Genomic DNA, 16,467 nt, shown 5'->3' with positions numbered 1-16,467 from the left:
TACTTATTTATATTAAATATATTATATATAATTTGTATATGTATTTAATTGTGTGTATACACACACACACATTTTCTTGGCACAAAGCCATTAAACCCAGTCCCTTTCCTAATATGGAAATACAACTAAGATTAGTACTTTAGTGCAAGAGAATTTTAATGAAGGGAGGAGCATGGGACAGGTCAGTCTACTCTCAGTAGAAAGTTCTGGAAATCAGAGTCTGTGAATTTAAGGACAAGACCAGCATCAGAACAAAAGCAGAGATAGGAGAGGAATATTAAAAACAGCAACTCATGGCACTATGGTGGAGCAGAACATTCTCTTGATCTGGCTGAAACCTGCCTTATTCTCACATCCATTTTCCCAGACACCCAGCCCTGTCCGCATGCCAGCTTTCATGTCATACATAACACCCGCTTCTTAGCGTGCCAGCAAAGACCCTTGGGAACAGCTGGGGAAGCGACCCTGGGCCCACTGCAGGGCCTGACTCCTGCTCCTCTGATAGGAATCTCTGTAAGCACAGAAGTGACCCAGACGGGTGCCCACCTCATGAATCCAGCAAAGCCTTTATTCAGCAGTGAAGTCAGGCAGCGGAGGGCTCACTTTCTGGGTGGAAAATGGTACTGATTACGGGGGAGGTATGGGTCTATATAGGTTACGTTGGGGGGTGTCTCAGTTCTCGAAGACTGTGACAGAACATGGACAAAAGGTTGCAAATATTTGGAACTTGTTTCCTTCTGGGCACAGTTTTTAATTAAGCAGTATTTTTACAGGACAGGGATAGAGGGTTCCGGGTTCAGAGTCCAGTGCTCATCTGACCTCCAGGGGTCATTGTATTGCCATGGGAATAAGTTCAATGTGTAGTTTCACTGTCATATCACTGAGAAGTGATTTATGGAAAAGATCAAAGCTTTGGCTTCTCTCTCCCTCCCTCCTCCCAGGTCACACTCTGTGTTGGGGATTTATCAATTTCATTATCCTTCAATCTCACCCCTAGGAAGTACATCACCTACCTCCCTAGCTGAAGCTGCATGATGACCATTAACTCAACAGCCTTGTGCCTTGCAAAATGTTAGGTCAGCAGCCGGAAATCAGGAACCTCTCCAGTACTTGGGGCAAAGTGTCCTTATGGACAAGAGGGCTTATTTAGGATGGGGGTAAGGAGATGTAGAAGGACTTAGGCAGCAAGGGCAAGATGGTGAGTGAGGAAGTTAGGGACAGAGCCAGAACAAAGGAGCATGGAGAGAGTCTTCTAATGAGGTCAACATCCTGTTGACAAAAGTGCTCACAGGCTGGGCAGGCCTGTAATCCCAGCGACTCAGGAGGCTAAGGCAGGAGGATTTCGAGTTCAAAGCCAATCTCAGCAAAAGCAAGGTGCTAAGCAACTCAGTGGGACCCTGTCTATAAATAAAATAGGGCTGGGGATGTGGCTTAGTGGTTGAGAGCCCCTGAATTCAATCCCCAGTACCAAGAAAAAAAAAAAAGAGCTCACAGACACAAGCAGGGGACTCAATCAGACAGACATTTCTTGTGCTCTAAGTGGGGATCCAATAGAAAAACTGAAACAGGTGTGTGGATGGATGGGCACCTATCAATACATTGAGGAGAGAATGGACAGGGGAGGAGATAAGGGAAGGAAGAAATTCCAGAGACCATAAAAAGAACAAGCCAAAACTCCTCCACCAGATTCCCGGCTCTGGGGCCCCTTCTCTTTGGAGAAGTCTGTCTCTGTCACTTTTGCAATAAACCTGCTGCTTGCCTGTATCTCTGTGTCCTGTTCTTCAATTCTTTGCTGAATGGAGACAAAGAACCCAGCACCCCTAGGCGGTAACAGGAGTGTGGATGGAGGACAAGGAAGGAAATAGAAAGGAGGAAAAAGGGAGAGAGACGCAGATAGGCAGGGCAAGTAATCCATACCTGGGCAGAGAAGAAGAAGTGCTCTACAGTGGAAGCCGAAGAGTCCCAGCCTCTGGCATATTTCCTGTAGCTGAGCTCCAGGGAAGTAAATCCCTAAATCTTCTCTGGTATTAAAAGGGAGGAGAGGGCAGTGGAATGCCCAGAATGAAGGGATCAGGGTCCAGGCCCAGAGAGCCCTCACATGGGCTGAAGGACCCCCAGAGAGCCCTCACATGGGCTGAAGGACCTTGAGCATTCTTTCCACCCACTGCCAGATTTAAGATACAAAAGTCTGGACTTATTAACACCTGCAATGTGAGAAATGTTAGAGAAGGGCTTTTTGCTTGCTTCGGAAGATTCATCTTCTTAGGTGTCGTAGGGTTTTTAACACACTGCTTTCCTCCTTCTCCAGGAGACCAGGGCGTCCTAAGATTCACCCTGCTCAGAGGTGTGGAGTGGTTTGGGCCTCAACAGCGGGGGGATGCAAGTTCAATCCAAAATTGTGAGTTGGAAATCCACTATTCTCAAGAGTCCACTACTACTCAATTAGAGGTTGGTTAAGGCAGCTTGGCCTGCCCACTTACTGACTAGGAGGAGACTGAGACCCCACAATAGGAAGTGACTTGCTCAAGGTCACACAGCTTGTGAGTGGCAGAGATGGGGTGAAAAGTAATTCTTCCTGGCCTACTTTGAGGGCTCCATACACAGCTATTACCTGAATAATTGTGTCGTCTTGATTCTTCTTTAGCCCCTTGAAGCAGCTGCCTTGAGCTTCTCTCTGTCTCTGCTAACTCTTCTGCCCAATTCAGGTGTGAAAGGCAAGCCTTAAGAGACCACCCACAGCTACTTCCCCTTCACACCAAGACCTCCTGCTGGCTTGGGCAGTGCTTACATCCTATGTGTCCTCTTATCTGAGGCTCTTGCTACTGACTTCTCATCCCTATAGCAAACCCCAGGGTCCTTGCCTTCTGTGTTGGGGGGGCATATCATATGTTTTACCCCCAGCTTTACTGACAAGGAGTCAACCCCACTCTGAAGCAGTAGACCTACTTATTTTCCATATGGCCTCTCCCAATAAACCTTTCCTTCCTATACCAAGTATCAGCTTTTAATCGGAGAAGAAGGTGGGGATACTGATTTTCTGCTTCTCATGGTCGTGAAATGCCAGCTGGAATGAGCTGCATTATGTGTGTTCTGTTGTAGCTGAATGGGGGAGGCCACTGTGGAACACTGCCATGATCCCTGAGTCCAAGCAGCCCTAAGATCTGGTGAGTCTAGAGTTGATCTGGCTTAACCTCCTTATTTCACCTCCCTGGGTCTATGTAGCAGGGACAGAAAATAACACGGCATGCAAACCAGGTCTCTCAAACATCTCTGGAACTTTCCCAACACCTTCCCCGGAGGGTTTCCTGGAAGCTCTCCTGGATCCTCCTCCCCAGACTACAATTCCCTAAGTGATAGAGTTTGAGACATGAGTTCTGATCAAGTTTTTCTTTGTATTTGTCTAGCATCATCTGGAAACCTTACCCAACCGAGAGCTGTACCATCTTCCTTGCAGCTGGGTCCTTTCCTGGGGTAGGCATGAGCTGGAAATCCTCAGTTCTGAGGGGCTCTGTCCAAGAATACAATGGGAGAGACCTAGCTCCACATTCTGACAGTTCAGCATGTAGAACCAGGCTGACCCTTCTTTCTGGGGTGAGGGCACCTGGGGCAGGGGCAGCTAGGCAGGGATTTCTCTGTGAGGGATCCTTGCTCATCTTGAACTAGGACAGGCACTTTTAGGAATATGGAGTCCCTGCTGCACTTTTCAACAGAACACACTATGGTTGGAGACAAAGAGTGTTCCAGATGATCCCTCATTACCAGCTTTCCACTTGGTCTAGCTCTTTAGGGTATGATGTGTAAGGTAGGAAAGAAAGCAGAGATGTGCTCTTGACAGGACATCAGCAATAAGAACAGAAAGGATCTGAGCCGATCAAAATCAAATTCAGTCCAACTCACTTCTGCATAAGCATCAAAGTGAAACTGGTGCTGAATTAGGGCTCTGGGAGGACGTCCAGGGGTCATGGGAACTACAGCTGAAGAGTGCCAAAGAGTTGCTTGAAGTTCAAGGTTATAGACAGCAGCCTCCGAGGATGGCAGGTCTGTTTTCTTGCCAGCCATTCCACCTTGTCTGACCAGCTTCCAAGCTCCAGTAAGGACTTGGAGCTTCCTGAGTGTCATTGGCCAGTGGTGGTGCCTGGGAATCATCCAGGTAACTTTGAATCTCTTTACACTGGGAAAGAGATGCATATGGCTTCAGAGGTTAAAAACTGTGGGAAGGTGAGAATGAGCATTTGGGAAGCCCTGTCCCCAAGGCAAGGAGTTCCAGGTCTGGCTGTGGCTATTTCTTAAAAATAAAATAAATAAATGACAACAGTGAACTAGAAAACAGAGAAATTCCAGTTGCCTTGTTGCCCTGGTGATAACAGGCTATTCTTTTCTCTCCTTTTAGACAAAAATTGCTCCAACCCAAAAAGAAGAAGTAATCAAGTCAGGCTCCACTGAGACAAATCATCTCTCAGACGCCTCCCAATGCTGTCAAAACCTTTTCTGGTCAGAAATGAAATGCCCTGATGCCATCTGCCCCTAGAAAAATCAAAAAGGGACTAGGACAACAGCTCAGACATGGCAGGAGAAGACCGTAGTGGGTAAGATGTGGGCAGAGAGCATAAGAGAATGTTCCTGGCCTCCCTGAGCCTGGGAGTCCTGTTGGAGATGGTCTTCCCACAGTGAGCTGGGTCCCTGGGCTCCGAGGCTCACTCTGTAGCTGCGTGGCCCTGTGCAAACTCTGGTTCAGGGTTGTTGAAGAATCCCGTGACATATGGATGGAAGTGTCATTGAACACTGTGGGAAGCAAGGTACTGTTATTCTCTGAGGTAATACAGCAGGGTCTTTTAATGCTAGAATCTCCCATTTTCACAATGAGGCATCTATTGTCTCAGAAAATCATCCCAACAACTCTCTGAGTAGCCAGGCCAGAAATCATTTATTTTCAGAGATGAAGAACAAACATGCATGGAGAAGGCGAGTGACTTTCCAAGATCACTAGGTGATAAATGGCAGTCTGCACACCCTGTCCTGCTCTTGTTCTGTGGTAGCCATCCATGCAAATTCTCATGCACAAAAGGAATAGCTCTGCCCTGGAATTCCATTCATTTGCTGACTAACAGATTCTTCATAAAGTTATTGACCTAAAGACTCAAACACTAGTCTTAATTTTAGAGTAACTAGGCTCATTTTCTGTCCTTTAAAAAGAGTGACATGTAAAATGACAGGGTTCCCCGAACAGTCTCTGAACTGGGGATGACTGAGGAGAGGTTGGCTTGACGTCTCTATGGGTTGCAGGATTCAGCAGAACTAGAAAGCTTTTTGGAGAATCCTTTCAATTTTCCAGCCAAAGTGCCCTGCTATGCGTATGACCTTTATTTCCTAGACTTTTCCAAAGGATGGAAAATATTGTGATGTCCAAAAAGGACTGAGATCATCCAGTGGGGCTGTGATTTCAGGAGGTTCAGAAAAACTGTGGGCAGACATGACTACTGAGGAGAGGTGTGAGGTAGGCGAGCAAGTTGTGGGGTGCCTTGCAGGCCCAGGAAGAAGGCCCAGCCCGGCAAGCATCCAGAAGGAAGTTCCAGAAGCAGCAAATGAGATTCTTCACCCTCCTCTGTGATGAGGTTAGATCTCCAAAGCAGGACTTCAATTAATCAAAGGAAAAGTGGTTATGAAACAGAATACCTAAAAATCAGGCCAAAACTTAGACAAGGAACTAGGAAAGAAAAGGAGAAGAGTCTAGTTATGGAACTGAGGTACCAGGAAAGAGCTCAATCAAAAAGGAATAAGTCAACCAGACATAGTGTTATACACCTGTAATCCCAGAGGTTCCAAAAGCTGAGGCAGGAGGGTTGCAGGTTCAAAGCCAACCTATAAGCTGGCCTCTGCAATTTAGTGAGACCTCAGCAACTTAAAGAGACCGTGTCTCAAAAAAATAAATAAATAAATGCTGAGGATGGGGCTTGGTAGGTAAAGCACCCCCTGAGTTCAATCCCCCAGGACCCCAGCCCCACCCCACCCCCGCTAAAAAATAAGGAACAAGTCAAGAGCCCTGCTCATTGGACCAGAGAGAATGTAAGGCTAGTGCCACAAGGTGACTGATCTAGTAAAATGCTGACCCAGCGTCACATGCCTAAAGGCCTTCAGGTATGGGGCTCAGGCATGGCTGAACCCAATGTTGACAGGAGGCAGATTCAACTTAAGATAGAAAAAAAGAGTTTAGCTGACCCACATGAAACTGAGTCTTTCCATTTCTTAATTCCCTCCCTCTCCACATTCATCCTGGGCATACTCAGATGCAGGTATGGAAGAACACACAAGCATGTTATTTAAAAGGGCTGGTGACACTTGCGAGGACCAACTCAGATAGGAGAAGAATCTGCTCTTTCATTGAGTCGTGTTGATTGCTCCTTCAGGTTTCTCATGCCCTCACTTGAGAGATTCTAGTTCTAACATGTTCTAATGCCAGTTTCAGCCGCTGTCACAAAGGCAATCCCCTAGAGAGTGCAGGCTGGTTTTCGTAAATTAGTAAAGTAGCCCATGAGAGACAACAGGGAGTGGTAGAGACTGTGGTAAACTTGAGAGCACGTCTCTAAGGGGACCATGACGGCCAGCTCTGGCCAGCCAACCAGCCTACCTTCTACTAAGGAAAAAAAGAAAGAGAAGCCTAACCTGGGACTCCCTGGGCTAACGTCAAGGTGTCAGTAGGGCCGTGTTCCTTCCTGGAGGTCCCAGGGTGGAACCTCTCCCTTGCTGATTCAGGTTGCTGGCAAGACCCTGTCCTTGCAGTAGCAGCCATGAGATCCCCTTGCTGGCAGCAGCTGAAGCCATTCTCAGCCTCTCAGAAGCCACCTGCATTTCTTAGCTCATGGACTCCTTCCCCCGCCCCCATCGTTAGGGTTGGCGATGGTGAAACAAGCTCCTCTCATGCTTTGAGTTTCTCTGCCTCTCCCACCATCACGCCTCTCCAGTCCCCTCCTCCGCCTGCCAAATCCCCTTGTCAGAGCCCCCCGGGATAATCCAGGATAATCTCTGTTTTTAGGTTCTCTAACCTTGATTTCATATCCCAAATTCCTTTCTCCATGTACAATAGCGTCTTCACAGGTTCCAGGGATCAGGTGTGGCCACAACAAAGACTGCCTCCTACAGTCCTGAGAGTAACCTTCCTAGAAAAGAGTGTGGAAACTCAGAACCAGGCCTCCGAGGCCATCCCTGCCTCCTAGACCTTGGGTGCACCATTGTCTTCTTGCCATGTCTTTCTGATTATCCTTTCTCAGTCGCCCTGACTCCTCCCCTGCTTCTTCCATGAATATCAGGCTCCCACAGCTCTACTCTCTAGCTTATCTTCTTGCACTGCACTGCAATGCCCTGCTCCCAGTTTCTCCTCCAAGCTTAGAATCCTAATTTCTAATTACATAATGGGACACTGCAAATTTAATATATCCCAAACTAGCCTTGGCTCCTTCACTCCCTTTCTCAACCCCAGACAGAAAACATAAGCATCTCCTTCACCTTCCCTCAGCCTTGCCTCCTGCACTTCAGCCTGGGGAGCAGGAAGTCCTCGGGACTTGGTCTTGGAAGCATCTCTCCATCCAGTCCTCCCCTCTGCCTACTGGTACAGCCTAGGTCAGCCCCCATCCTGTGTCAGCAGCACTGGGAAGTCACCTCCTAATCTTAGCCTCCTCACTCCTCTCTCTACACACATCCGACACATTCTACTTCACCCCACACATCAAGACCAACTCTGATCTGTTCCATGTGGAAGACTATGTATCCCCCTTCTTTGCCCGAATGAACAGAGCTTCCATTCCTTATCAGAGAACACCAGGCCATAGATAATGTGACTCTAATACAAGCTTCCAGGTTTATATCTTCCTGTGTCTCTCCCCCTCACCCACACATCCACACCTCTCTCTCTCTCTCTCTCTCTCTCTCTCTCTCTCTCATTCATTCCACTTTCCAGCAATAAGAGTATCTAAAATACCCTTCCATTATCCTGGTGACATCAGCCATCAGTCAGTATTTAGCAATATGAAAACTAATTCCAGGGCTGGGGATGTGGCTCAAGCGGTAGCGCGCTCGCCTGGCATGCGTGCGGCCCGGGTTCGATCCTCAGCACCACATACAAACAAAGATGTTGTGTCCGCCGATAACTAAAAAATAAAAAAAAAATATAAAAAAAAAAAAAAAAAAACTAATTCCAGTGGGAAAACCACATTGTAGAATTAAGCAAACCCATGAAGTAGTTTTGAGTTGAAAAAAAGAAAAATTGATCTATATCATTGTTTGACTAAGGAAATAAAGGATCACTTGAATAGTGAGAATAAGATTTTTTTCTAAATCACATGATGCAGACCTTGAGCGTTAATTCTTCAGCCTGAGACTATCTACATAAGAAACATATGATAAAGGAGAAAATAATAAAATATTGTTTTAATTTGGAGGGAACAAAGAGTAGAAAGTGTGATTTATGCTAATAATCCAGTTTTTATTAACAGGGGATATATAGTGATCTAGATCTTTACACCCTTATAGACTTGGATCATATACTTTTGAGGGCAGAGACTGACCTATTTTTCTTTGTACCTCCAGTACTTAACACAGTACTTAACATGCATGTAATCGTTTCCCCCTCAAAATATATTGCATGCATAAGTAAATGAATTGCACTAGTTGCTGGGAATGTAGAAGAAGAAACAGAATATGAAGTTTATGCCTTTGGTGACCTTAGACAGAGCTATTACCAGAAAATCAAATCAATAGTCAATTACAATTGTGATAGCACCAGAAAGAAGAAACATCAGATGCTATTTACTTAATGAAACTTTTTAATGTTCCAATAATTCTTGATGCCTTAAGAACTGTTTTATTTTTTAGGAAGCACAAACAATCCATTCACACCAAAGAGTGACAGAAAGAGGGAGAGGAAAGAAGAAAGAACAAGAGAAATGGAGAGATCTGCCTCCACCTTCACACGAGCCTTTTCAGATACTTGTGTCAGAGTGACATGAAATCTCCCCCTTTTCTACAGCTGTAGACAAAACATCTGCCCCTCATTTTGAGTGCCTCCAACTGTTCCAAGTGTCACCCCTGAGGAGGGGGTGGCCCATGTCTATAGTGCTTCAGAGTGCCAGTCCTCACCCCTACACCTCCAGCAGGACTGTGGGTCACTAGCCAAAATAAAGCACATCCACATTCAATGCTGTGGGCCTTCCATCCTCTTCTTAAGAAAAAAGGTGTCAGGGAAGACAATACATCGCTTCCCAGGGGGCTCCCAGGATCATTTCCAATTAAGAGATTAGTGGACTTTACACTTCCCATCCTGGACCAAGAACACGGTTGGCCAGTCTCCTCCAGTGGCTTTGACACCTGGACTGTCCCCTGACCCCCATTGGGGCCAGGAGGCTCTGCTGCCATTCCTTCAGAGCTCAAGGTTTTCCTCAAGGCAAGCTGGGTTTAAATTAAATCTCTGTGCTTCCCAGTAACTCTGTGATCTCAGAATTACTAAACCCCCATCAAGACCCGTCACCCTTGTGTGTGAAATGGAGCTGACAACAGGTACCTCCTAGGGTTATTTGAGGAATAACTTGAGATAATGTGTTTCTTATTCTTGAAACATTGGGGCTTTTCCTGCTCTCTTTCTTTTTTATTTCTAGTGTAATTTCTGAAAACATACCATATATGATTTTTTTTTATTCTTCAAATTTTGATAAAATGTGCCCAGAATGTAGTCTACCTTGGTGGTTGGAAAGAATGTGTATTCTACTACTGTTACATGCAGTGGCCTATCGATGTCAGAGTATTCAGTTGATTTATGGTGGTGTCGATTTCAACTATGTTCTTACTGATTTTCTGCCTGCTTGATCTATTTCTGATAGAGGGGTGTTGAGGCCTCCACTACAATAGTGAACACATCTCCATCTCCCTGCAGGTAGTTTTGACTTTGCCTCATATTTTAACACTCTGCTGGGTACACACACATTAGGAACAGTTAAGTCCTGGAGAACTGACCTTGGTATCACAAAGTAATACCCCTCTTTATTTCTGATCAATTTTCCCTGAAATCTGCTCTATCTAAAATTAATAGGGCTTCTCCACTTTCTTTTGATTAGCATTAGGAGTCTATCTCCATCATCTTACCTTTAAACTACATATGTCTTTGTATTTGAAGAGGGTTTCTTGTAGACAAAATATAGTTGGGTCTTGTTTTTGTTTTTGTTTTTTAATCTATTCTGACAATCTCTCAATTGGTATCTTGAGACCATTAATATATATGATTATTGGTATATTTGGATTAATATCTACCATGTGTCTTGTTGATTTTTCTTCATTTTCTTGTTTTTTGGTCCCATTTTTGTCTTCCACTCTTTTTTTTGCCTTTGTGGGTTTTAATTGAGCATTTTATATTGTTGTATTTTCTCACCTTTCTTAGCATAGCAATTCTACTTCTCTTTTTACTCTTTCAGTAACTTAGCATTTGCAATGTACATTTACAATTAACTCAAGATACTTCGATCAAGACTGTACCACTTCCTGGGTAGTGTTAGCATACCTTACAGTGATAAAACATTCGCAGCATTTCCCTCACATTTTGTATATAACTGGTGTCGTTCATTTCACTTAAACGTAACCTACATGCATCAAATACATTGTTGCTAATATTTGGAACACAATATTTTCTGTTAGAGCAATTAAAAATAAGATAAAATAAATATTTTTTTATCTTCACTTGGTCATTTTTGATGCTCCTCCTTTTCTATATAATTCCAAGTTTCTGACCTATATTATTTTCCTTCTCTCTGAAGAACTTCTTTCAACATTTCTTGGCAACCAATTGCCTCAATTTTCGTGTGTCTAAGAAATTACTTATCCTTCTTTTTGAAGGATAGCTTCACAGGCTACAGAACTCTATTGGGTGAGGTTTTTTTTCTCTTGAGGCCTTAAATACTTCATTGTATTTAACTCTCTTCTTGCTTGCCAGGTTTCTCAGGAGAAATCAGATGTATTTGTTATCTTTGATACTCTGAAGTAAGAATTTATTTTTCCTTCAAGATTTTTTTATCTTTAATTTTCTTCAGTTTTATTCAGATGTGAATAACTGTAAAATCTTTGTCCTTTATTCTGTCTGATAATTCTCTGAGCTTTCTGGATTTGCAGTTCGATATCATTTTTGGAGAAGTTCCCAGTTGTTATGGTTTTAAACATTCTTTTGCCCCTTCCTTCCTTCTTTTCCATTTGTTGTTACCATTGTTTGTGTGTTATGCCTTTTGGATTTTCTGTTCTTCCCCACCCACCCCACCCACCCCCCGTCTCTTTCCTCTTCGCTTTTCAGTTTTGAAGGTTTCTATTGACTCAAAGAGGCTTTCCTCACTATGTCCAATAGGGTCCATCCAAGAAATTCTTCATTTTTATTTTAGTATTTGATCTCTAACATTTCTCTCTACTTCCATTAGCCATTTATTCTCATATATTGTCCGCTTTTTCCATTCAACCCTTCAACATCTTAGTTATAGTTTTAAATTCAGTCTGATTATTCCAGCATCCCTGTCATATCTGTGTCTGGTTCTAATGCTTCTTATGTCTCTTTAAACTGTGTTCCCTGCCTTTCATTGTGCCTTGTCACTTTTTGTTGAAAGCTAAACATGATCTACTGGATAAAAGAAAATGTGGTAAATAAGCCTTCAGTAATGTAGCCATAGGTGTGGGAGGAAGGAAGCATTCCCTTGTCCTAAGATTAGGTCCTAGGCTTTCAGGAAGTCTGTGCCTCTGTGGACCTCACACGTGCTTCTTGGTTTTTCCTTTTCCACCCTCTTAGGTTTATAGGATTGTTAGAGGAGACCACAGTTGAGGAGACCAGGTTGATTAAACTTTGATAAGACCCTAGCATGTTAGATTCTGAAAAGATAGTTTATTCTCTTGAGGGCTGCCCTTTTTAAGAAGAGCAGAATGCACTGGCGTATTTCAAAATGGTTACTTGTCTCCATCTCATGTTAGGAACCTGATGGGATGTTTTTTCTCTGATTTTCACTGTAAGAACCATAGAGCTCCTGGAGGTAAATCTTACAAAGCATTGGGGGGCTCCCCCACAACTGGGTCCCCTTGAAATCATTCTCTTTCAGAATTGCCCACATTGATCCTCTAGCAATTTGTCAATTGCAGTTTAGTTTTTCCCACCCGGAACTTGTTCCCACGGAGGTGGGTTTCTTCTGTAACTTGTGGTTCTCTGTATCTGCCTGTCTCTCTCTCTAGTTTGGGGGCAGACATTTAACCTCACTCCTACGCAGGATCTAAGAAGAGTTGTTGATTTTTCAATTTGTTCAACTCTTTATTTGTTATTATGAGGCAGTGATCACTTCTAAGCTCCTTATATGCTGGATCAGAAATCAGAAGTCCTTGGAAGGTTTTTTTAAATGATGCCAGCTGGGGCCCACACAGGTTCTGATTTAATTGGCCTGGCCTGGGGTGGGACCCAAGGGTTTCTAGTGTGCAGCCAGGATGGAGAACCACTGAGGTGTGTAATATACATTTTATTGCTGAAGAAGGAGAGGACAAACACAAATTTATTTGCCTCTAGTCACTCTAGTCGGCCTTCTCTGGCTGGCTCCAGTTCTTTGGGTCCCTATAAAAGAAATGTCCATATGGCGATGGTTGTGCTCCCGGCTCTGCCCTTCGCAGTGCTCTGTGTGCTTATGTCAGGAATGAGGGAAGTAGACAGCTTTAGATTTTGCTACTAAAGTAAAAAGTTGCCTTCCTGATACTCACTCGACATTTCTATGGTTTTGAGAACAGTGACGGTTTGCCTCGATCCTCCTAGTCATTACATAACTCCATAGTTCCCTCCAGGTGTATGACAAAAAATGTACAAATGTACCTTACCAACTTCTTAAAAATAAGCATAGTGATTTATTTCTCCCAATGTATATGTCTGTGCCTTTTTCTCACACCTATATAGTCTCTCCATTTAGCACAATCTCTTGGCGTTTTACTTGGAGAATATTATAAGATCTCTGGTAAATTTAAATATTTTTTTCTATGACTTCACCTACCTTTCCCCAATCTTTATTTTAAAAAGTGAAAGGAAGGAAGGAAGGAGGGGGTGGGGGGTACACAGGATGTAGCAGGTACTCCCTAAAGTATGTAAGCAATGTCACATTTTTATATTTTTTTTAAAGATTTTTAACAAACTTAACTGAAGTATATTTAACCTACTATACAATTCGCCCATTTAGAATATATCGCCAATGTTTTAATAGTATATGCACAGGGTTGTATATCACAAACACAATATAACATAGAACATTTTTGTTGCCTACTCCTTAAAAATAAAAAAATACCTACTGGCATTCGCTCCCTATTTCTTCCCACTATTCTCCCCAGCTCTATGCAACCACTAAACTACTTTAGGCCTATAGGTTTGCCCATGCTAGACATTTCACATAATTGGAATCACACGATATAGGACCTTTTGTGACTGGCTTCTCTCATTTACAGAATGCTTTACTTAACAATGTTTCTGTAAGTTGTAACAGTATTTCATTCCTTTTTTTTTTTAAAGAATTTTAATATTTATTTTTTAGTTTTCGGTGGACACAACATCTTTGTTTGTATGTGGTGCTGAGGATCGAACCCGGGCCGCACGCATGCCAGGTGAGCACGCTACCACTTGAGCCACATCCCCAGCCCCTATTTCATTCCTTTTTATTGTTGAAGAGTATCTCACAGGTGTGGATATACCACTCCATCTAGGATTCATCAGTTCATGGACATTTGAACTCTTCCCACTTTCTTGACTATCATGAATAATGATGGTGTGAACACTCATCTACAAGTTTTGTACAGAGGCACGTTTTCATCTTCCTTGTATATATATCTAAGAGTAGAATTGCTGAATTACACCATATCTAGAATTCCAGAGCAACTGTACAATTTAACCTTCCCACCAGCAATGTGTAAGAGTTATGATGTTTTTACAACCTCACCACAACTTGTCATTTTCTGTCTTCTTTGTAATGCCCATTCTATGAATATGATGTGAAACTTGATTATAGTTTTAGTTTGCATTTCCTTAATGGATAATCATGGTGAGCATCTTTATTCATGCCTGTCGACTGTTTGTACATCTTCTTTAGTGAAATGTTTATGTGGGCAAGGGGTGGCATGGTGTGATTTAAATTTTAAGAGACTCCCTCTGTCTTCTCTGTGAGTAGACTGCAGAGGGGAAGAGTAAAAACAAGGGCATGAATTAGATCATCACCAAACAGTTCATGCAACTGATTTGGTGGCTTCTGTTGAGTGAGAGCAGCGAAGTGGATTGCAGGTCAGACAGTGGATGTGTTTTGATGGGTGAGCCCACAAGATTTGCTGACAGAGGGAGGGCTGGTGGGAGACAAAGGGGTGGGGGGACCCAGGACAGCGGCAAACATTCTGAGCTGGGCAACTGAAGGAACAAGGCTGCCACTAACAAAGACAGAAGCGTTCTCGGAGGTTTAGGGGGAAGACTGGGAGTTTCATTTTGGACGTGCTAGATGTGATGTTCCCATTAGACCTTTAGATGGAGATATCATGTGAGGTTAGCATGTGCATCAGGAAACCAGGGAGAGGCTGGCTGGGGATAAATCTGTTGATCAGCTAATGATGATGTTAAAAGCTTTGTGCTGAGAAATGAGTATGTAGACAGTGAAGGCAGGGAGAAAAGAAAAAGAAGGAACAGGCAGAGAAAGGCAAGGAATTACTTCTGTCCCTCCTGCTTACATTCTTCTGGCCAGAGCTTAATTACACGACCCTACCTAGCTGCAAAGGAGGTTGGGATGAAATTTCTACTTGGGTGACCCGGGACATGGCTAAAACTCAAGGATTCTAACACTTTCCTTTGTCTTGGCCAAGACAAAGGAAAGCCCCTCTCTCCCGGCTCTGAGCTCCACTCTCTGGCTCCCTCTATATATGACATACACATTTTTACATTCCTCAAACAGGTCAGGTGTGAACATGCTCCAAGGCCTTTAACTTACTGTTCTCTCTGCTTATTCCCTCAAATATTTCTGAAGCTTTCTTACTCTCTTGCTTCCTGTAATTTTTGCTTGATTATTTCCTTCTTGATGAGGCCCAACTGATCACCATATTTATATTCACCCACATTAGCTGACTACCCAACCCCCTACTCTGCTTAACTCTCTCCCTGGATATTACCCCCACCTAGTGTACTGTGTCTTTATTGGTATATCTCTACACTATCTCCATTACCCCTGCTAGGCCAGGCCTCTTAAGGAGGGGGACTGTGACCTGGTTTGCGGATGGTATCTCTAGTATTTAAACACTGGGGTTAGGAAAACACTGCTCTCCAGATGCCTTGCAGGTATCACACCCTACTTCCTGAACCACTGAGCTGCTGAGACTTTGACATAGGAGAAATATAGACCTTCTGCCCTAAGTGAGTCACCACCACTGGGTTGCTGTTAAAACAACAAACAAAATGACATCCAATTGCTTCAATTTTACAAAACATATACTAAAAAGAAATCCTAAAATACAAAGCCTCCTACCTAATAATACTCAGAATTTTCAGGAGAAAAAAAAAAGGTGAGATTCTGTGTGTATGGTGCTCACGGCTTTGAGTTCCCCTCTTCTGTGGATAGCAAATCACTTCAAGATTCTTGTGTTAGATTTTATCAGCCAACACTGGTGAATAACATCATGATGTTATGTTATGTAAAAGTAAATATATTCATCTAATCCTGTTAATGGTTTCCTAGAGCCTCAAAAGTTCAGTTTCCCCGTTTTCTTTTTTTTCCTTTTCCCCCTCCCCTTGTTAGAATCATCTCTTCTTAAACATACAGGCCATAGGCAATTTGGAAATCAAGCAAATGAAAAATACTGGGAGATGAGAAGGTGCACCATTTTTTTTCTTTAATGTTTTTGTTGTTGTTGATGTTGTTTTGTGGTTTTGTTTGTTTGTTTGTTTCTGTTTCCTGTGATGGGAAAGAAGAGAAGAGGAAGGTCAGAAACATTTGCTGCAAGACCATCGTGTGCCAGGTGTTTGGTTTGGTCAGTTTGGGCTGCGATAACAACAGGACTTTGGATTTTCAGCCTTCCAAACTGACTACCTGGAATCCACTTCGCTGCTCTGTCCCAACGGAAGCCACCAAATCAGTTGCATGAACCGTTTGGTGATCTCCTAATTCATGCCCTTGTTTTCTCTCTTGCCCTCTGTAGTCTACTTACAGAGAAGACAGAGGGAGTCTCTTAAAATTTAAATCACACCATGCCAGCCCTTGCCCACAGTCAACTAGGGGTTTCTTATCTCTCCTGATAAAAACCTAAACCCTTTCTTTTGCCTTGGGACCCCCCTCACTGGTTTCCTGTTTCCCTTTTCTCCCTGCAATCAAGCAAATGATTTGGTGGCTTCTGTTGGGTGAGAGCAGCCACGTGGATTCTAGTAGTCAGTTTGGAAAGCTGTAAGTCCAAGATCAAGGAGCTGGTCAC

General features: G+C 43.4%; 1 protein-coding gene across 4 annotated transcripts in view; it reads left to right on the top strand.

The window, feature by feature from the left end:
* The window catches only part of Rgsl1 (regulator of G protein signaling like 1), a 41,786-nt gene extending 32,598 nt beyond the window's left edge, over positions 1-9,188 (top strand). Inside the window, exons 17-20 of one of the 4 annotated variants that reach the window (XR_011704000.1) lie at positions 2,309-2,398; positions 3,100-3,164; positions 3,405-3,471; positions 8,866-9,188. Coding sequence is in view for 1 of the 4 variants with exons in the window: in XM_071600241.1 (XP_071456342.1) it covers positions 2,309-2,398; positions 3,100-3,158 (149 nt within the window). In the remaining 3 variants the exon portion in view is untranslated. Of the gene's footprint in view, positions 1-2,308; positions 2,399-3,099; positions 3,165-3,404; positions 3,472-4,390; positions 4,459-8,865 lie in introns of those variants that run through there. The other 3 variants (XR_011703999.1, XM_071600241.1, XM_071600242.1) reach the window with 3 other exon arrangements.
* The last annotated feature ends 7,279 nt before the right edge of the window (positions 9,189-16,467 follow it).

This window comes from Marmota flaviventris, chromosome 12 (assembly GCF_047511675.1).
Source record: "Marmota flaviventris isolate mMarFla1 chromosome 12, mMarFla1.hap1, whole genome shotgun sequence".
Lineage (NCBI taxonomy): Eukaryota > Metazoa > Chordata > Mammalia > Rodentia > Sciuridae > Marmota > Marmota flaviventris.
This window is presented reverse-complemented; position numbering and strand designations above follow the sequence as displayed.